Here is a 22,196-nt window from a genome sequence, read left to right as displayed (position 1 = left end):
CATCGAGAAAAAAGCAAGCGCAGTTCATTCAATAACCAAGTCATCTCAAGCATACGCAGCACAATCGAGTCTCTTTCACATGCTCCACTCCTTCTCATTTCATCGATCTTGAATACTTGCCCTCCTGTAGATATCCAACTACATGTAGGTATTATACATAGCTATCTACGTAGAGGGTTGATCTTAACATTGAGTATATAAGAAACTGATGAAGGGCGTTTATTATGGTTTATACCTTGTACTGGATTCTTTCTACTTTTCTCTATGGTTTCTAAAGTTACTATCTATATTATTACCACCATCCATTTTGCAACCTCCATATCAAGTATCACCGAGGCCCTAGCCACTCCATCCGTCAAATCAATCTATTTTGTCTTTCCGTTTTCTCACTCCCTTCTTAAACCTAGACACACTAGGCTTCATAGCAAACCAAGCCGGCAATGCACATTTTCCCACCAAGCCCCCAAAATCCGCTCTACATTCTTCCAAAAACTCCTCATCCGAGTATGTGTTTAACAATCTCGACTGTTCGCCCCCAGATTTAGAGTCCACAAGTAATTGCAGAATTTGCATAAGCGAATCCGGAGTCTTGGGAAGAACTTGCACCGTCTGACCAGTACGTGCAGAAACGAGGAACCCTGATGATTTTCCCCCGAGAAGTAACATGTACAAAGCAACCTGTAGTAGATGCTCTGGAGACAAGGAATCTGAATGCTTGATTTCCCAGACTGCAGCGATCTCTTTTTTGGGTCGACATATATCCATGGCGCCAGTGATTATGACTCCTGATTTCTTCAACGGTCTTGTAGGCCCACCACCGTGGGTGATAAGGGGGAATTTGCGATACCTCAAGCTTTCGAAAAATATACCTCGTCCTGAAATTTTGGCGTCGCCTGGTAGCGTATTTAGGACATAATGAATATCTTTACAATAAGTCTCTGTTATCCATGTGTACCCCATCAATGGAATGCTCAATAGCTTGGTAATATCTTTATCTTTTGCTGCCATCTCAAGGTTTGATAGGTATAACAAATCACCGGTTGTGATAACTCCAGTTTCATACGCGTATTTTATGTGCTCGATTCTCTCATAAAATTCTCTCGGGAGCTCGCGTAGCGGGTTTCGTCGTTTCGTTGGCCTCTTAGGTGGCTCGAGAAGTTTTAAAGGTTCCGCAAGTATGGCCGACCTCTTTTTCAGGCGCCACTGGTAAATAGCAGGAATAGCTGTTCCAGTAATTGCTGCCACAGCTTCAACAAGACCATAAATGTCTTGTATTTCAGAAGACGGAGGCGAGGTTCCGTAAGTCGGTTCGGCAAGCATTTTGAACTCGAGACGACTTAGACAGTCTGTTATGAGAGTTTCTGAAACATTTCGACACAATGCAGTGACGCCGAACATAGGCACTTGTCTTTCAGGGCCTGGGGGTTGAATATCCAGATCACGAGTCATGACTAAATCGCATGTTTCATCCACAGTGTCCAGGTCCACAAAGGGCAAGGGTGCGTTTGTATGAGCATGAATAAGGACAAGATGCTCAAGTGCCCGAGTAGCTGCTACGTATTGCGGATTGGTGACAGCAATGGGATCTTCGGAGACCTTATTGAAGTAGCTGTGATATGCCTGATCAAATCCAAGAACAATCGAGGCCTTCCGCTCGATTCCCTTTGCTTGATGATAAGTGCAGATCAATACTTTTCCATGAGCAACTTCAGGTGCGATTTCTGATATATCCGAGTCTGATCTGAATACGGGGATTCCTCGGAGTGCAAGATCATTAGCGAGATAGATTGCAGGCGAGATACCACGCACCGATGGAGAAAGGACTATTAAATCGTTTGGAGATATGCCAGGAAATTCCAGAAGTCGCTGTACCTCGTGCACTAAGTCATCATATGGATCGCATATAACATAGCGTGGTTGAGGATAGGGTCGACCTGATGCATCATGGGATTTTACTGCCCGCATGGGCTTTCCACTGGAATCTTTGAGAAGTTGCTGATTGATGAAGTCAACATTGGATTGTGTCATACGATTTGAGGCAGTCTGATCCGCCAGGATCCATTCTTGGTCATTTATATAGCCAAAAACTTCAGGACGATCAGCCATGGACAAGAAGCGCGAATCGGCATTGTTAAATCCATAAACTTCTTGACGTCTATCTCCCAAGACTACGACTCTCAACGATTGTTCTGCTTTAGGCTGTCGATCAGGTCCAATAAATCCTTTGTCACGTAAGACCTTATCCACGAATCGTTTCAATATCGGTGTCATGTCCTGCTGCTCATCCAGAATCAAGACCGAGAATTCAGGAAGTTCCATGTTTTCAAAGATACTCATGTCATCCTCCACAACTCGCTTGAGACCTTGATCGGTAGCACATTCTGACGTGTAGTACCTAGCTCCGAGTGTATGGTAGTTTTGAACTGTCACATTGGTCAAGCCCAAATCTTCTATCCTCTGTTTTGTCTCTAACATCAAGCGCCGATTGTAAACCAATACTAAAAATCTGGTGTCAGGTGCAGATTGTGCAAGGTGCAAGATTGTGGTCGTTTTTCCAGAACCAGCACATGCATCAACAATGATATTCTTTTTAGTATGTAATAATGTGTCAATAGCAATTTGTTGTTCAGGAGATGGTGGTAACAACGTCCTGGGTGGTCCAATACCCCGGACAGCAGCGACCGTCTCATCAGGAACACTTTCCGTCGCTGCAGCTGCAGCATGCGCCAATTTTCTGATGCAGAGAACAGTACCATGAGGTAGACCAGCTTTCTGACTCAAGACTGCCCATGGCAACGTGCTTGGCGAGTATGGGAAGAGGTGCCTACGATGACGTGTAACCAAAGATGTGCTCAACGTCGCAAATGGCCGTCCAAGGCAACCTCGAAGCATGATGGAGTCGAGATCAATATCGCTTATTAAGTGAGTACATGCAAAGGGAGCTCAGGTTGCACATGTGACTTCAGTTTTGAGGATGGGCGGAGGAGGTTGGAGTCCTCTCAGCCGGATGAAGTGGCAAACGACAGCATATGCAACATATTGCTTTTGATGAAAACCCAGTTGAAGGCACTAGGAGTACAATCAAAACGCGAGGAATGTATTATGAGTTATATTGCTTTTGACATATCTCAATACGGAACGACTAATGATTGTGATATATTGCCATTTGATTCTCTTGAACGGAAAGTGGGTGGAGCAAGCAAGAGCTATTGACGTTATCGATGCATGATTTGGTTAGCTGACTAAGCAACACGACGAGAAAATGGCAGAGTATATTTGGATTTAGTTTCAATACTTGAGATACACGTCCTATTGAAATCACAAAATGAAACCCAAAATGGTGTCACTATTTAAGTATATAGACAATCAGTCACAAAGTGAAGGCATCGTGTTCAAAAGAAAGAAGACTCCTCGTCGAGTGCCCTTCCTAAATTAGCTTCGGAAGCCAGCTTTTATTTCTTATTCTTATGATATTCAGAATTGACACAATCTTACGCGGCCAGTTTCTTCTTAATGCATATCGATTCCAATTTCTTTGCGTTTGGAACTACCTAGGTAGTTACTAGATACATCATAACATTTTGGGTCTGTCAAGGTCGGTCGGTTTGTATCTTCATGGCATCATCCGCATGTTCATTCTATTCCCCCCTCTTCTATTAGCAATTCAATACTTGTGATTATATTTTCTGTGCCCTATCTCCCTAATGTTCTTACCTAAGTTAAGCCCAACGATGTTCTCATTCCAGCATATCCCCTCGAGCACCCTGATAGCAAATTTCCGATGACTCTGACATTAAACACTTGACCAACAAGTAAAACCTCTAATAATCACCACTTGATGCACCTTTAAAAGGTTAAAAAACAAACAAACGTGATTACAATCCTCCTCAACTACACTCCAATCACCACCAAGATTTCCCTTGTTTTATATGACGACCTGTCTCACCGACCAGATACCGAGTCATCCATCAACGTAAGAAATGCCCATTACCAAAATATCCATGTATGCTGTATGAAAAATTTGTAAAGTGGTATTTCAGGGGATGAACCAAATTCCTGCAATCTCCCAAGGCGTGCACCCCTCAGATTCAAAAGTGTTTCCCGTACACCGAGAAACGTGATAATTGTGCGTTGCGTTTTATGATATGTGTATCAGCGAAACACTCAACATTTCGGACAATATCGAAAACGGTCCGGAAGCGAATTTAACGGGCGAAATCATTGATCCCGCTCCGAGGCAACAAATGTGACCAATATCGTTGCGATTTCAACAATTGAAGAATGCAATGCTACCACATGCGCATCGCAAAGGCCTTATTTCCTGATGCAGGATTGTGAAGCGATTGATGTGAGGATTACCGTGCCGCATAATACCATCAGGAACGCCTATCTAGATTCCTAGTTTCAGATCGCCGACGCCGATCCCTTCATTTCCACTTTCTGCAGCACAATGCACCCCAAGATAAATCTTTTTAAAATGGATCTTTGCGCCTTATAAATGCCCGCGAGGATCTGACTTGGGCTTGTAGATGCATGAAACTATATGTGAATTAGAGTTGGGGTGGTCTCACTACCCCACCACTACTTCATTCCTGGTCGTGGACTCGTGGGGTAGGCTTGATAATCTTCATTGAAAATATAATATTTTGTAAGACTTCAAGAAGCTCGTATTGATAATCATCAAAATGGGATTGTTAGAAGATTAAAGCATACGAGCTTAGTTGTATTCTTATTTGCCAGGTCCGGGACTTCTTGGATACCAAATAACAGAAACAGGTCAAGGTACAAAGCCAGAAACCCTACCAGTGGTGGCTGGTGAGATGACGATATACGTGGTGGGAAAATGAGACAAATGATACCCACCTGGTTACATTTTCTTCAGATGAAGAAACGAGTTACTTCCCGTGGGGGTTGTAACATCTTCTTACCTTGTAATAAACTAAGTGAGTTCTTGTATAGAAATATGAGGATGCATGGCAATCAGGGTAATTCATCCTTACACCAAATCGTCCCGCTCCAAATCCATGTTCGCAGAAGTTTAGAATGTATACTTCTTATTTCTTGGAGAAACACCCATACATGCTCCTCTTTCCCCGTCGTCTGTGAATCGTTTCGTGGGAGTAGTAGTCGTGCTTGTATAGTAAAGTCTCCTGGTTACGATGAAGTTGAGAGAGTCAATCATGGTTATCAATCCTGCGATCGTTTCGCATGGTGTCCGTGTGTGTGAATACTGAAGAGGATGTTATGTCTCTCGAGTAGATTTCACCCCGACGCCCGAATCTATCTGCGGATCGTTTCGGACAACAGATAGCACAATCTCCTCCATGTAAATGTGATTGACTTCCACGGTATTGTGTCGGCCCTAGGGTACGAATTCCATGCTCTGGAAGAGAGATCTCTCTGACTGAGCCGACGCACCATCGTCTACGTGCCGATTTTCTGCTGGTTTTGAGTGTGGTGAAGCATGCAGAAGGGATTGGGCGCTGCAATGAACGTAAATGCACCATCGTACTCACCTAACATATCTCCATCACCAAAAGTTAGCTTGAATCTGAGATGGGTAAACAACATGAAGGACGTTTTCATGCCAACTATTGCCAACTTTCTGCGGCCCTTTGGACAGGACTTCCGTGATTATCAGGGAGCGAGACTCTCATTGTCCATTCATTTCGTAGGGCGTTCGTCTTTGACGATAGGAATTGTGAGTCTCACGCCGCCAATGAGCCTCCAATCAAACCAAATTAATTTGGGTCAGCGAGTTGCATTTGATTCTGGAATATAATTGGTCGTGTCAGCAAGTTGCATATTACTCGCACTAGTTTCCCCCGTTCATCCAATCATTTTCTCTTCTGATCATCAAAAGCGGGGTCAAGAATTCCGCATAACAGCCTCCTCGTGTAGCCTCGTCAGCTCTTGTCTCTACCTGTAAAGTAAAATCGTATATCATTCACACATTCCTCATATCACAATATATTTTCTTTCTCACTCCAATTGCTCAATCTTCCTCTCTTACAGCTCCCACCACCATTCCCACCATAAATTCTCTTTCAAAAGGCATCATGCATTTGATTTTAACCGGCGCAACCGGTCTCGTCGGTTCTGGTATTCTCCACCAGATGCTCATACACCCCTCAGTTACCAAAATATCAATCCTCTCTCGAAACCCTGTTCCCCTTGCTGAAACGCATGCAAATAGCAAGAAAGCAACTGTCATCATCCACTCTGATTTTAAGAATTATCCGGAGACGGTTTTGGAGCAATTGAAGGGAGCAGAGGGATGTGTTTGGGCTTTGGGTATCAGTAGTGCGGGAATGGATAAGGAGTGAGTCTTCATTCGTACTCTGCGAGGATTTGTGTTTATCAGTTTGAAGAACAATGCTAACGAATCAATCGTAGAAAATACATCGAAATAACCAAAACCTACACCCTCCGCGCCGCTCGAGCTTTTCCCTCCCTCTCCTCGCCCAAACCCTTCAAATTCCTTTACATATCTGGTGAAGGCGCAACCACATCTCCTGGTATGCTAACTCCCATGTTCGGAGTCGTAAAAGGTGAAACTGAAGCCGAATTACTTGCTCTTCCTGCGGAAAAAGGTTGTGAGAATCTCAAAGTATACAATGTGAGACCAGCCGCAGTGGATTCTTCTCAACATGAAGAGGTCAAGGAATTTGTGCCGCAGAGAACGGGTTTCTTGAAGCTGGTAGACATAGGATTTACTCCAGTGGTAAGGGCTGTGGGTAAGAATCTAATTACGCCGACTAGGGAGATGGGAAAGGTGATTACAGAGTTGATGTTGGGGAATGGGGAAAAATTAGAAGGGAGTGGAGTTATAGAGGGGAGAACTTTGAGTAATATTGGATTGAGGAGGATGGGAGGATGGTAGAAAAGAGGAAGAGGTTTTGACATGATTCTCACGATTTTCATTTGGTAATAGAGCAGTTTTAATATAGTATTGAAGAGGAATTCATTTACTCTCATTTTATCTCATTTCGAGACCTTATGAATACCTACCTATCTTCAAATCTTTTTTGATAGCTACCTAGTCTCTGTAGCTCCATATGTTCCTTTCAATTCCCATCCATTCAACCCCAAATTCTCCCAATAGGAAAGTCCTAACACATTCTATCTTTCCATCCATCCATCCCATAATACAAAGGAAATCCAAATGATAGACAGTATAGTATAACATCTCCCCCAAGCCAACATTCCCCTTTTAAGAATTAAATAAAATTGGTATCATAGAATCGAGTATAAACAAAAAGGAAAAACACAATAAAATTAGAGTACCCAAAAGAAAGACAGCCGTATCATAACAGACGATGTGAATCGTGAAAGTCGTTATACGTTTCTACACGGAAAGCAAAACGCCCGCGAGATTAATGCAGGGGCAACACCAAGAAGTGTGGGAGAATCGCCAGCAAAAATAAAAGAGCACAAAGATAGGTCAGGTAGGTAGGTGAAGATTTAAACCTTAACACCTTGCTTTCCAGCAGGCATGGTAAAAACCATTGGTCTGAGCAAGAAAGGCGACATTGGCGCCGCAGGTGCAGAAGATGAGAAATGGGAATCAGCTTGCGAAGCTTCAGTAGCCTTTTCCTTTCGTGGGACTTGTGGTTGAGCTGTTACTTGCTTCTCATGGGACTCATCCGAAGAGGAAGACAAAGTAGGATCACCCATTCGATTAATCTCATCTTCCACATCGGCCAACAGAGCAAAAACATCAGAGTCAGCATAGATGCGAATAGATTCCACTGCTTTGCGTCTCGATTCTCTCTTCTCTCTGAGTTCCGCTTCGGAAAGTTGGGGTTGGGGAGTCATAACGTCGACTGTGCGATGACTTTCTCGCACAGGACTAATTCCCTTGATAGGGCTTCGTTGAGGTGTAATGGTATTAACACTATTATAATCTTTCTTAACTGAAGGAGCAGTAACGGGCATAAAGACAGCAGCGGCAACATGTTCCAATAACTTTTGACGCACTCGTGTGCGTCTATTCTCAGCTTGATCGAGCTTGGATACCCAGTCATCGATTGATGAATCGAGTTCCGATAGTGCTTCTTCTTGTTTGAGAATGGCATCGTGGGAGAATTTAGCGGTGCGGGGTGAGCGGAGATAGGTACAAATGCGATCGTGGAGATTGCGACGACCGGCACGGAGGGAACGGTGGGTTTTGCGGAGGTAGAGACAGCGTTCGTCTAGAGCGCGAAGTTCCTGGGTTGGTTAGTAAAATGTTGGAAAAAGGAGAGAGAAAAAACATACTCTTGAAAGAGTATCCACATCTTTTGAATTGAGAACCTCAAAGCGACAAACTTGGCCAATAGCCTGACATCTAAGTGTCTCCATTTCCGTTTTAGTCAATTTCGAACTTGCTTGAGCAGCTTTGACACCCTGGGGTAAATGTTCGAAAGCCATTTGCTCCTCGGAAGTAGGAGTTCGTTTTGAATGCAAGAGCTTGGGGGCCAATGCTTTGATGGGTGATCCATCACTTCGCTTCTTAGGTCTTCCTCGATCCATTATTGAGGGACTAGATTCAGATCCTCCGCGTCGATGAGGTACATCGTGAGTCAGAGTTCCGGCTCGTGGCTGTTGGACGAAGTTCTCTGATTGATTGCGGAAATGACCGGGGGAGGTTCGTCGAGGGGTTGGAAGTGGAAGAGTGACTGAGCTGGAATTTGCGCTCTGCTGCATGATGGATGAGGCGTCTTTGACCGGTTTCGGAGATGATCGTCCGGAGAGTAAATTCATCCAAGGTTTTGGAGAAGAACGTCCTTCTTGTGGAGAACTTGGAGTGGTTGCTGCTGTAGAAGCACTAACAGATGATGAAGGGGTAAAAGGAGAAGATCTATGATATGGAGATTGCTCCATCATTCTAGCAGACTTTGGTGGCACTTGTGGTGGCACTGGTGATCTAAGTGTACTTGGTGAAGACTGAGTACGAATTCTTGGTGGCATTGGAGCATCTCTGGATGGGATATATAGAGGAGCCAAAGATTTTGGTGAAAATGGTTTGGGTGATTTCGAACGGCAGTTGGAATTTGATCGTTGTCTTTTCAAAACGTTGAGTTCATTAATTTCGTTTTCAATCTCTGCGTTCTCATCTAGAATTGGTCCCTCAATACATGCAACTAAAGATTCGCCATATGTATGCTGTCTCCATTTACCACCTGGTGCACTGAAAGATCTTTCGTGTAGAGGAGGTCGTCCTGGAATGGTAGCTATTCAACGTTATTTTCAAGCGTACTTATAAGATGTTCAAGGTACTTACGAGAATCCATCGAAACCTCATATACAGTAGTCATTGGTCCTAATTCGGTGACACTTGGTTTTCTTCGTTTGTTCAGTTCTTTGGGCTTTTGAACGTTGTGCTTCTCTCCTATCGCCAATGATAATGAGGGTTCTGGACTTTGTCGATCTGAGCCAATCGATAGCTTATCTTTAGGAAATATACTGTATTTTCGTGGTGCTTCACTAGGTTGGTGCATTCGCCAAATATGTTTTTCTTTCTCTTCCATAACTGGGGAATCCGAAGGCTAAATATAATGTGAGCAAGAACCAGCTTGGCCACGAAAAGAAGTACATACAATGTCTTGAGGTGAAGATACCCCCATCTCGCGAGCTATTAAGTTATTTAAGCCGACACTGCTCGTAGCATCGACCAAGTATTCGGAAACATGAGCCATATTAGGAATTGATCCGTTTCGAAGCTCCTGGCTCGATTTTCCGATTCAATGGGTGTAGGAAAGAAAGTTCTATGCTCGATTGTGTAAGAAGGAATGTGGCATATATATTAATATAGCGGAGAAAGAAACATATAAATGGACTCGATCCACTTGAAGACTCTAAGAGACGGAAAAGACAGGATTAACATATACTCAAGGAGTGCCAGACACTTGGACCGACCCAGCGAGGGTTCAAGTGGGGATATGTAATATTCCTAATATATTATCCCCAGTCTATAAGGTAGTGTGCAGCAGGGCCCGTTAGTGCCCTTTCTTTTCTTCTCTTACTATAGAGTGAAAATCGACTGTTTTAGCGTCTGAGACAGGCACAATGACAAGAAGGGGCTAGTAAGCACCAAGCCATGTGGGAAAGTGCATATGATGCCGGATAAAGCACGGAGGAAGATGAGTTTAAACTTCGGAATTGCCTATTTGCCTCTTTCACTCAATGGTACTGTACCAAGGCACTGTGCAGAATGGCTAGTGCAGAGAGGCGAAATTGTGATTTTGGCAAGTGTTTGAGGGTGCTGGTGACAAAACAAGGGTCGTTGATGAAATGAAACCGCTTGGAGCTTTTGACAGGATAGTAGTTCGCTTACCTCGACGGAATCAACCAAGGGTCCGTGCTGCCCCGTGCACATTTATGACAGCCATGTAACTGCATGGAAAACTAGGAATACACATGGAAGCTAGGAAAAAATAGGCAAGAAAAGTCGTTGACTGCATGATAATTGCAAGGAATGTAGGATTATGCCCAGGGCTATCTACTGGTGTGTAAGAAGAATTCATAGGTTCTTATACTAGCTAGGTAGCTAGGTAGGAGAAAAGGGAGGAGGTTCAAAAATAAGGGAGCCGTAAGACATGAAGATTCAAGAGCTTCGCGATGATGATCAGTGGTGAATCATGTGGTACATATGTACCTGCTTACTCGAGGGGGTGGCTGATTCAGGATTGGAAGTTCGAGATTCATAATGTTGACACGATGACTTGATGTCATTCTGAAGTTAATCGAAGGTTATACTGATTATCTCGGTGTAAGTTCCGGGAAGTTTGATAGATTGCTTTCATCCTGCTAGTTCTGATGATCATCATGGGACACATGAGAAAGAAGCTTCGTATCAGAAGATTGGGCTACCTTGGCAAGTTGGCGATGTATTTGCACAGACGTCGATTTAGGGTTGAGAGTCCTAGCAATCGGAACAACATCTTTGATTTATTCTGTTCAAGTACCCGTGAATCAGTGGATCGTTTCTAGTTTCGGGGTCGATGTGGAGAATCTCGTTTGGAGATTGAACCCTAGAAATTCGTCTTAACGCTCCAAAAACAGGCATAATCGCTATAATGATAATCAAGTATCGGGTCCACATCGAATCTTGGAACGAACTGATAGAACTTCAAAACAAAATATCATGTTTTTTCGAAAGGGAAATCCGATTGTGGAACAGATGGAAAGGATCCTGGTGTTTGTTCTGTTATCTTATCATCATAGATGTCAACCGAGGTTCTTATTGCTTTGCTCGTTTTGCTAACGCTGATTTTTGATAATGCATTCTCGTCAAAAGCTTCATTATTCAAGTTCTTGAGACTAAGTTTGTTTCCAGAAGGAAGTTTCTGTCATAAGAAAACTCAGTTTTTAGTTGCTTCCGCCACTTAATCACAAACTTAATAGACTATATGAAAGTTAGTCTTATCCTTATGACTCGCCTGTCATATCATATCATCTTGACTTGTTTGCTATGTTCTCAATCATCATAAATTTCAAGCTACCCCAACTGTCTCACAGACTTAAGAGATTTACAAGAAATTTGGATTAACGTTCCTAATCTCCGTCATCTCGATGATCTCACCGAAAATAATCTAATTGCATCTAAGAGTGCATCCGTTCGTGTGTGTTGATAAGTTTGAAGAGCCGGTGAAGACTTCACAGTAGGGTAGACAAATGTCTCTATTCAGAAATTCATTCCGCACTTGTCTGTGCAGTCGCAACCTCTAGACTACAAAATTTGTGGAGAAGAAACTCTCAAACCTCCTTGATACAAGAATCTAAATCTTTTCGGCACCAGTCCGGTATATGGGCCAATCATGATTGACTAGGAATTGTTCAAACTCTTCATATCATTTCCGTATTGGTCATGATGACCTAGATGTCCTTACAAATGGAAGTCATTACCTTGTTGCTCATCCGGATAACTTGCTATTCTAGGATAATTCTCCTTAGAAGTGTTTTGCAAATATCCCGTTGGATAGATGTATACCTCTAGCTTTGGAGCTCTCTGCCACGAGAAGTGGTCAGGATTGTGAAAGCTTGAGTGTGAGCTGGAAAGTGCAAATGTGGAGAATTGGGAAAATCTCGATGCTTAAATATTTACTTTATTTCCCTTCCGAAACCCCACGCGGGAATTGTGTGATTGAACGTCATTCTGAGGTCAATCAAAGTTTAGGCAATTAGTTGATTGATTCAAAAATTTGATAAGAATCATAAAAGGGGTATCACATCAATCTAAGAAGCCGTCCGGAATGAGTAACGAAACATTAAACGAAAAGTTAATATTTTCTAAACGTCGTCGACCAGGTTTTCCCCACAAGTTCGTACATCAGTATAACGGTCACCAATAAGAACTTATATACCATAGTTTATAACCCTAAAGCTTGTCAATAGTACATATATTATCAGCACCAGGTACTTCCTATTCTTGATTCAATGCCTATAATACAACAAATAGACTCCATAAAGGGTGACATTTTATTACACAACCTATATGCGATGCCCAACAAGTATTTGATCAACAACTTCATTAATCCTCGGGGTGCGTGTTTTCGTCTAATCTTTCCATCTTTTCATCTTTCCATCTTTCCATCTCTTCATTTCCCTTGTCAATATCAGGCTTCATGATTACCTACCAAGAACCGGTATGAAGAACGGCGAAGTTGTGCGACTTCGCAGTAGCAGCAATGCACTCCTCACATCTCTGTATGCGGATACTTTCTAAGTCAGGAGTCATTTTCTAACTTCCTGCATTTGTTTTGAACCTCACATCTTCATCTCATCTTTCGTCTTATGCGGTTCCAATGCATAAAGGGGTACAATCCTACAGATCACGCGAAACACGAATTTGCGAGTCAGATCTACATAGGATGATTGACCACCGCCACATTTCATGCATGCTTCGCATTGATATCTAGCAAATGACTTCAACTTCAACTTCATGATTCAAACCCCACTTGCATTTCTAAATGAGGGACGGAACGATGCTTCCAGGTTTGTTTTGAATCATCCTCATGATTCGCCATGAATAAATCCCATCTTTCACATGATTCTGAAACCGTGTTTCCTTGGGAAGCACTTTCCAAATCTATACTGCATCGCTTTCTCTATACTACCCTAGATATCGTGATCGAGTCTCAATGGTTCTCACGACGGAATGGAAGTACTATATTTGGTCTATCACGTAACCGTCAGCACATGGCTTCTGTAACGAGGACAATAGCCCATCATACAAATGAATATTGAAGGTGCCATGAGATAGATCCTCCTTTCGTATCTTTTCACGAATTCTTGCTTGCGGGAAGGAACATCATCAAGAAATGGAATCTCTAGTCTAGTCCTTCCTACGTCCAACTCATTCTGATCAACACGATACCAAATTAGAAACGCATAATGTTTACCAATAATTCATCATTAATTCTCCGTAGCTCCGTGGTGTGATTCTCTACAGTGACACTTTGTTTGTAGATAGCGAAACATCTGTCAGTGTCAACAATGAATATCATGCACAAAAAAGGCCTTTGAATTGTACATCATGCATCTATGTAAAATTCTTCAATCCAAATTGAGAAAGATTCGGAGAATAGGTATCTAGATTCGTCTAAATCGTATGATTATATCACAATCTTGACCTTTTGCAGACAGGAAAGCTTTCCCCGCCCCTCCATGCGTCGAATTTTTACATGGGAAAACAAAAGTGGCTCGAGCAATACAGCGAAATTCTATATGAATCTCATCAAAAGACAAATATTAACTTTTGTCAACATATCGTGCTTAAACCTTACTTTCAGCGTTGAACCCTGAAGACTTGGCCCTCTCGCCCTATAGTAATAACACCGATAACGAAATATCCCAGAAACTTCAGGATAAATACCTCCCAGCATAATGGAAAAGTCGATCAGCTGTAACCAGTCTAGTCTCTCACCCCGAAAAATCGGGGTCAACAAGGGATATCCATTGGTGCCAAGCCTATCGTTCGAAACGCGTCAACAAAATAGCTGAGGAACTTCCGACTTTTCGATACCACGCCAGTAAACCAAGTAAATTCTGAAGCACGAGGATGGTGGAGAACTGTGGCTATGTGGGAGGATGAATAGGAATGAAATTTTCAAATACGGACTCTTTGAGCTGCGTTTTACTACGATGTATGTTTGAGAACGTGGCTCGCGTGAGTCTTCAGGTACCGTGGAGTGAAAGTGGGAACGGCAGTATTGGAGGAAGTGGAGAATGGTTATCAAGCATAATTTGGGAGACTTTGATTACTTTGCGATTGATATCTGTGCGAGAAGGCGCAATGAGGTTTTGGATTAGAAAACTCGTGGGTGACTGCGATTGATACGTATGCCAAGAATGACTTGATGTACGCATAAGTTCCCCCTCCTCTTTGCATTTGTACTTACATATCAATCTGTTTTGTATCTGCTATCAAGCGTATTCGATGCTTCAAATCGTTGACACAATTTTCGAAGATAATAATTCATAATTGGATATATTATCAAAATTGTTTGGGTTCTGTGGAAATTCTTCCTAGACCCCTGGGAGAGCTCCATAAGTCCCCCCTTCAAACTATTATCCTCGTGGTCCCCTATAACATAACTGCAACTATCCATTTTTATCATTATTCACATATCTAATATACCCCAGGTCCATTGATGTATCGTCACATCAAACTATAATCCAGCAATACATGTGGCAATTGAGCTGCCACCAGGATCCACCCACGAGAATCCCAAGTTTCAGTCCTGTTCGTCCTTATCATGTCTATACCTTGCCTTGGATTTTTGAAGATGCTCGCTCCCTCCACCATTCCAGAACTCAAACTACACATCAGTTTCCACTATTGTTCTCCCCCAAGCCTGTTTTATCGCTATCAAGTATTTCAAATAGATTTGATTGTAGTTCATATCTCTGAGATTAGGCGGGGGGGGGCCCGGATCTGGATATGAGTGAGGAAGGTACAAAGTTCTCGACCCGGCCGGGGATGGGAAGCTTGATGGGATAATTTGATTCAAGCACCTCGCTAATTCTGGCACCTTTTGCCGTACGTAGTTACCACATCCTGTGGCTATTTGGATAATTGGAATGAACCACAGATCGCTGCGATGCGACCAGCCGCAGCTTGCAGCCTGCAATAGAGAGCTTCCAGACCGTGTTTCTTCCTGATAAAGCTCCTTTGTAACGTGATAATTGTACATATAGCCGATGCTATTTCTGCGATCTATTCTGGATGAGACTTTTCGTGAATTTCTTTCGTATTCGGGGGTTTGGAGTATGACACATACAACACTATACCTTGGTACCTCCTCCGTACTCATTCACCATGTGGAAACATCGTGAAAACCCCCAAATCCTCCTCTCTACAACAATTGAAAGCCATGAAACACGGCAAATGGAGATTAAAGTTCGATTTTAATTTGAATCTGACAGATAGATCCTTCAGGCCGGTTTCCAAATCCTTCTAGATCTGTTCCTAGATCTACGCACCTCTCGGTTGGTCAAACTCTGCGTGTACCGGCTAATGTGATGTGAACGAAAAAGATTTGTGCCTTTTCGGAGTTCAGGAGACAGGGAAGAAAACAAACGGTATTATCGGAAGGTGCTAGCCATAATAGGAAGCCACGGCATATCATGTGATGGTGTAGATCCCGAGGTCATTCTTACGTTTGAGGCCTTAGGCCCGACATTCGTGATTACCCCTCCCACCTTCCAACCAAAATACATTCAACACAAACCCAGAAAGAAATCTTTGACCTTCACCGACCAACGCCAGTAAGCTCAAGTTTGGTCCGGCAATTGAAATACCTCATTCCATCCAATAGGGGTTCTCGATATATGAATACTTTGCTCTCTATCGGACGCGGTATCATCACATCTGCACCTCGAATAGTATCAGCCCGTCAAACCATGGTGACAGTTCGTACGATGGCCTCAGTTTCTACCATCAACATGCCACGTGATCCAAACACCTTGTCGAATTACAACAATTGGAGAACGAAGCATACAATCGCCGATTTAGCGATTGATTTCACGAAACAGCGAGTTCATGGCACAGTTACACTACAGCTTGAATCCATCACGGATAAGGAATCTGAAGAGATAATCCTTGATACTAGTTTCGTTGATGTGCAAAATGTTGCCGTTGACGAGAATAAGACTGGTGAATGGACTCTCGAAAAACGCATTGAACCATTCGGCAGTCCTCTTTCTGTGAAGATCCCAGGCGGAGCAGCAAAGGGTACTATCATTGCACTCGCCATTACGCTATCAACTACCGATAAATGCACAGCTCTCCAATGGCTCACTCCCGCTCAGACCTCGAACAAAAAGTTCCCATACATGTTCTCTCAATGCCAAGCCATTCATAACCGCTCGATCTTCCCATGTCAAGACACTCCTGATGTAAAGAGCACATATGATTTCCGAATTCGCTCTCCTCTTCCCGTTCTTGCCAGTGGCTTGCCCCGTGGTGCAACTTCATTTGTTCATGGCGAAAATGGCGAATCCGGAACCCTTCTCTATTCCTTTTACCAGGAAATCCCTATGCCATCTTATCTCTTTGCTCTCGCATCAGGTGATATTGCTACTGCATCTATCGGCCCACGTTCCCTCGTTTCCACTGGTCCAGAAGAGCTCATCGGTGCTAAGTGGGAACTCGAGAAAGATACCGAGAAGTTTATTGAGACTATAGAGAAAATTGTCTACCCCTACGAATGGACCCAATACAATGTTTTGGTCTTACCACCAAGTTTCCCTTATGGTGGCATGGAGAATCCAGTATTTACTTTTGCTACTCCTACTATCATTAGTGGAGATAGAGAGAATGTTGATGTGATTGCTCATGAGTTGGCTCATAGTTGGAGTGGTAACTTGGTCTCCAATGCTAGTTGGGAACATTTGTAGGTTTTGAGAATTTCACAGATTGCTTTGCTTGCTCTCATTTTTACGAAAATGGAGGATTTCTTGCAGATGGAGATTATTCAACTAACATTTATATAGCTGGTTGAACGAGGGATGGACAGTCTATTTAGAAAGAAGAATTATTGCTGCTGTGCATGGTGAAGCATATAGAGACTTTTCTTCCATTATTGGATGGAAAGCTCTTGGTAAGTCATACTTTTGGATGCAAAATTTCGAAAGCTAATATCTAAATACAGAGGATTCTGTCAAGCTCTATGGCGAAGATCATGAATTCACCAAATTGGTCGTTGATCTGAAGGGTAAGGACCCAGATGATGCCTTCAGCAGTGTTCCATATGAGAAGGTAGGTAGTTCCGATGGTTTAAATTTAGGGCTAAAATTCTAACGTATTCAGGGTTTCCATTTCCTCTACTATCTTGAGAGACTTGTAGGTAAACCATCATGGGATAAATTCATCCCACATTATTTCACCACTTGGAAGAAAAAGTCTCTCGACTCTTATGATTTCAAGGCCACGCTTCTTGATTTCTTTGCTTCTGATTCAGCTACTTCTAAAGCTCTCGAGTCAGTTGATTGGGATTCTTGGTTCTACAAGCCAGGTCTTCCCTCAAAGCCAGATTTTGACACAAGCTTGGTCGATAAATGCTATGCTCTAGCGAAGAAATGGGAGTCAAAGGTAAATAATGTGTTAAACTACATCACTACACATGAACTAATTCCTTTTAGGATTTCACACCCTCCCCATCCGACATTGAAGGTTGGGCCGCAAACCAAGTAGTTGTCTTCCTTCAACAAGTCCAACTCGTCACCACTCCTCTCACCCCAGCTCAAAGTCAAGCAATGGGTAAAGCTTATGATCTTGTGAACACCAAAAACGTCGAACTTAGCTCCCGCTATTTCGGCGTTGGCTTAGCTGCAAAGGATGAATCAGTATATCAACCTACTGCAGAGTTGTTGGGTAAGGTCGGTAGAATGAAGTTCGTTAGAACACTTTACAGGAAATTGGTCGTTGTTGATAGGAAGCTGGCCGTTGAAACCTTTGAGAAGAACAAGGATTTCTATCATCCCATTTGTAGGGATCAAGTAGAGAAGGATTTGAAAGAGTAAAAAAAAAGCGAAATGTGGCAAGGAGAATGTGTTTGAGCATGCAGAAAAGCGGATATCCTGTGCTGCGAGTTTCTGATGATGATGCGAACAATCAATACATGCATAGCATAGCATAGCTTGTGATTGCTTAAAATACAGTTGATGAATGATAAGCTTTACTGTTCGTGTGAGGTCCCCAAATTTGTGTGAATATACGAAATGCATCGTGTGGTATCAAATGAAGCACAAAGCCATCTTAACTTGGCTCTACTATAAAAAGGTTCGCCATAAGATGGCCCTCCTCTTGTGATCACTTTTATCTTCTCGCTTATAAGGGTTTGTTGCACATCGCAGAAATGCATAGTTAGCTGTATGTACATGACGAGTAAGTGCTATATAAAGCTCAAGAGTGAATTCCTTAACTAGTGCTGAATTGATTGGTACTTGGGTTGTATAAGTTACGGAGAAAGTTTAACGTGTGTAGTATTTAAGAAAGATGAGAATCTTCTAACCACCCTCAAACTCGACCTAGAAATGCCAGTCTTTTGACCAAAGGGGTGTTCCCTTGCTGGGGGAAATTGAATAGGTGCGATGTTATAATGAAAGGGTTGGTGCACGAAGCGGAACAACTCCTACTACAAGGCAAAATAAGTGAATATCTTCTTGAAGATATCAAGCGTATATATTATAACGGTGAAGGATAACAATGACAGTGCTACTATGTATTGGCGAGAATGCTATTCAGAGACAGCAAAGTATCATGTAAGGCGCTGAAGTGATCTCACTTCCTTTCCATGTTCTGCTCACAATCGATGGCTAAATCTTTCGATTGGGCGTTGCTGAGCGCATTCTCGTTTAATAATTGTTTGCTATTCTTTCTGTAGCTAGTTACTATCCATGCTGATTGCAAAGTTTATGTTTATATAATCACATATCCAGGATGTCCTTCTCCAAGGATCTCCTTGTTACGTTGGGGCAGAGAAGGGTATCATGATTTGATATATTAGGTGAATATCGACCTCCAGTGGAGTGAAAGGGGCATAGAGGGGTAAACCATGGTACATACAGCAAGTTGCTTTGTAAAATCTAGGCCAAAAGTGAGAAGAGGAGAAGAGGATGACGCAAGCTGGAGGGGTTCGATAGCCAAAATCTGTGAATCCTAAGCTCTGAATTTCTCGCTTTCTTGGTCTCATTACAGGAGAGTGCGCCCTCTAGTCTGCATCCAGCAGAAGAAGCTATAGCCTGCCCTGAGGGTTTCGCTGAGCAGCTTCATCGACCAGGCCATGCAATGTCTCCATAATAGCTGGTCCGACCTCTGAATTCCATTTGTAAAGCTCTTTAAAATCCGCCGCGCTGACATACTCGATATCCCGAATTCTACTGGTTACATCCGCTCGGCACAATTGCTGAATGACGAACTCGAGCTGACTGACAATCCGAGTGATTTGCCAGGGCGCAATCATAGTACCATCGAAATGGATCTCCACATCGGCACCACTGTCCTGCAGAAAGATTTCAACATTTACAGGATAAGAATAAAAGTCTATCTGGTCACTAGGACAATACTCAAGCCCAATACGACTCTGCATGAAACGTCTATCTGGCTTCCCATCAACAATCAAGAAAGTTTGGAATTCCAAAGCAGTTTTTGCCTCCCCGCAACACTCTCGAATTCTTCGAAGACCGTAATGCTCATACGTGGTCATCTGGGCAGATTGCTGTTGAGCTCTCCCGAGATAGTCGATCAAAAAATCATGATCCTCGTGTTTCATCCGCACAGGTACAGTTGCCTAGGTTGGTCCATCTATATACGCTACTTCAGAAGCTGAAGCACTTCGCCCGCTGTTTGCTATGCCGAAAATTATATCTCTGGTATTCGAATAATGGCCCAATATTAAGGCCCAGGCTGTACGAACTATGATCGCCTTCGTGACTCTAAGACCGTTTTCCTTTGTAAAGATGATGGATTTCTTGAGCTTGTGATGGGATATGGGTGCGTAATCAGGAGTTGGCCTTTTGCAGAATTCTTTCGCAGAAGCAACCAGTAACTGCGATACCCAATAGACTTCGGCCCTCTCGTGGTCCACGTCTAACATACTTTTGATGAAACGTTGGAATTGTGCGGTCCGCGTTGGAACTTGCCCTATATAATACTCCTCCAAATTCTCGAACATCAATGGCAATATGATGCCGTCATACAAGGCATGAGATATCGTCCATACTAGGCATATGGAATTGGCGTTGTTGTGTATGAGAGCAAATCTGCTCAGAGGTTGACCATACTCCATCCCATCCAATGCATCCTGTGTGAGATACTCAGCAAGCTGAACTTTCCCGTCCGTGAAGGTGGTCCATGAAATATTGCTTTTGACAACAACTTACATCGAATCAACTAATATCTGAATAATCCGGGTCCGGAGAATGTCGTGATGCGCATGCAGATTTCGCCATGCCATCTCGAGCTGCCCAAGATCGACTGACTCTGGAATTCGATAAGTAAGCTGAACCATATAAGCTCCTTTCTGTTTGATGGAAAGTGTCATCAAGCTTTCCTGAAAAGGAGTACAAGGGTAAATATTTTCGACGCTATCCAAGAGAACACCACACTCCTCAGCTGCCTCTCGTCGAATTTCGTCGACGAGAAAGTGATTTGGTAGTAAAGATAAAGGCAATCTGGTCTCCTGAGCAGCCTCTGGCGCTATGTTTCTTGCAACCGCTGAAAGCTCACAGATTGTCGGGTGCTTAAAAATCTCGTCCACAGAGATTCTGAAACCATTGTCGCGGAACATAGCCACCAACCGCATAGCCGTGATTGAGTCTCCACCAAGACGGAAAAGTTTGTCATTAATTCCAATACAACTTCTCTTCAACTTAAGCACCTGACTCCAAATTCTCTGCATTTCTTTTTCTGTCGGGGTTGTGGGCGGCTGATGATCCACAGGCATTGAACCATACTTCGAGAATAATTGCATGGAGAATTCCGATGCCCTTGCATTCAGGCGTTTGCGATCAGTCTTTCCATTACCATTGAAAGGCATCTATTCCAAAAACAGCCATGCGGTGGCCATCATATAACGAGGGAGCCTGAGCTGAGCTTCTTAGTGATTTCAGGAACGATGGCGCTGAGGCGTTTATTTGAAGACAAGTTGATGGTAGTCTTCTGAGGTCTTTCAGATTGTCGCCCAATGCTGATGAAGGCAATCAAGAGTGGTTGTGCTGTTCCATTGGCGGGATGGACCATCTATACCACAGAGTAGGTGTCCTGGGGAAGAGCTTTGATGAGCTGCAGTTCGATCTCTACGAGCTCAATGCGTTGTCCACGAAGCTTAATTTGAGAGTCCATTCTGCCAATGAACCATATAGAACCATCACCAATATAGCGTGCCAGGTCTCCAGAACGATAAAATTTTCGAGGGGCAGATGCGTCATCTGTCTGAGCCCAAGCTGGAGCTTCGATAAATGCTCTGGCGGACTGTTCTGGATCATTTAAATATCCGGTGGCAAGTGAGGCTGTTGCTTTGAGATGAGATGCGGAAGATGTGGTTCCCACTATCAGTAGGCCCCTAAATGTCTATTTGTATTCAATCTAAAGAGCTAGCTATGTACGAAAGTAGTAGGCCTTATATAGGCACTATTGAAAGAGCTAGTCTCTTTCGCTTTCGCTTAATCCCTTTTATGCAGTAGCCATTGTATTGAAGTGAATCCTTTGAAGTGAACATCCTTGTTCATACAGAGGCAATCTCTCCAACTGCGCCGATTGGCATCAACTTGTTAATATCTCTGGGATCACATATCCATATACCGCAATCCATAACACGACCGAGATTTCTTCCAGGAGCATCAGGCGTACGACGTACCTGTTGAAGTTCACGATAGCGACGATGACGAAGCGCCACCGCCTATATTATCGAAGAAAAATAGGATTACATCATTGCCGGCAGTGGAAGAGAGGATAGTGATAAAGCGGGAGCCAAGATTATCACGAATGAAAAGACAAAAGCGGGTTCGAGTCTCTCCGTATGCTGTCTTTTCTTATTGGGAGAATTTACTCTACCTAAGGGAACTACAAAAATTGATAGCGAATTCCTTATCATGATGTAGATTTACACGGTCGTATGTAGATAGCCCCCCTATATCTATAGTAGGCATTTGTACTGTATTGAACTCTTTCCGTTTTCATCTAAGGTTATTGTGACTTGTAATACAGT

At 43.1% G+C, this 22,196-nt stretch overlaps 5 protein-coding genes across 5 annotated transcripts; 2 read left to right on the top strand and 3 right to left on the bottom strand.

Moving 5' to 3' along the window:
• Positions 1-360: 360 nt before the first annotated feature.
• EAF02_001931 (uncharacterized protein) lies at positions 361-2,892 on the bottom strand (the record flags this gene model as incomplete). Its single annotated transcript, XM_038897979.1, has 1 exon — positions 361-2,892. One exon carries the CDS (start codon positions 2,890-2,892, stop codon positions 361-363), a length of 2,532 nt encoding a protein of 843 aa, XP_038761671.1.
• Positions 2,893-6,059: 3,167 nt separating this feature from the next.
• EAF02_001930 (uncharacterized protein) lies at positions 6,060-6,883 on the top strand (the record flags this gene model as incomplete). The annotated part of the gene is made up of 2 exons (XM_038897978.1): positions 6,060-6,322; positions 6,397-6,883. 2 exons carry the CDS (start codon positions 6,060-6,062, stop codon positions 6,881-6,883), a joined length of 750 nt encoding a protein of 249 aa, XP_038761670.1.
• Positions 6,884-7,464: 581 nt separating this feature from the next.
• On the bottom strand, positions 7,465-9,680 carry EAF02_001929 (uncharacterized protein; the record flags this gene model as incomplete). Its single annotated transcript, XM_038897977.1, has 4 exons — positions 7,465-8,211; positions 8,260-9,215; positions 9,266-9,530; positions 9,582-9,680. The coding sequence occupies 4 exons, from the start codon at positions 9,678-9,680 to the stop codon at positions 7,465-7,467; spliced, it is 2,067 nt and encodes a 688-aa protein (XP_038761669.1).
• A 6,136-nt stretch (positions 9,681-15,816) lies between these two features.
• EAF02_001928 (uncharacterized protein) lies at positions 15,817-18,172 on the top strand (the record flags this gene model as incomplete). The annotated part of the gene is made up of 5 exons (XM_038897976.1): positions 15,817-16,880; positions 16,981-17,087; positions 17,139-17,245; positions 17,297-17,578; positions 17,629-18,172. The coding sequence occupies 5 exons, from the start codon at positions 15,817-15,819 to the stop codon at positions 18,007-18,009; spliced, it is 1,941 nt and encodes a 646-aa protein (XP_038761668.1). The 3' UTR covers positions 18,010-18,172.
• A 1,051-nt stretch (positions 18,173-19,223) lies between these two features.
• Positions 19,224-21,331, bottom strand: EAF02_001927 (uncharacterized protein; the record flags this gene model as incomplete). The annotated part of the gene is made up of 4 exons (XM_038897975.1): positions 19,224-19,778; positions 19,905-20,250; positions 20,371-21,026; positions 21,236-21,331. 4 exons carry the CDS (start codon positions 21,329-21,331, stop codon positions 19,224-19,226), a joined length of 1,653 nt encoding a protein of 550 aa, XP_038761667.1.
• Between the last annotated feature and the right edge of the window lie 865 nt (positions 21,332-22,196).

The sequence above is a fragment of the Botrytis sinoallii genome (genome assembly GCF_014898435.1).
Source record: "Botrytis sinoallii strain Bc 23 chromosome Unknown BSIN_003, whole genome shotgun sequence".
Taxonomy (NCBI): Eukaryota; Fungi; Ascomycota; class Leotiomycetes; order Helotiales; family Sclerotiniaceae; genus Botrytis; species Botrytis sinoallii.
This window is presented reverse-complemented; position numbering and strand designations above follow the sequence as displayed.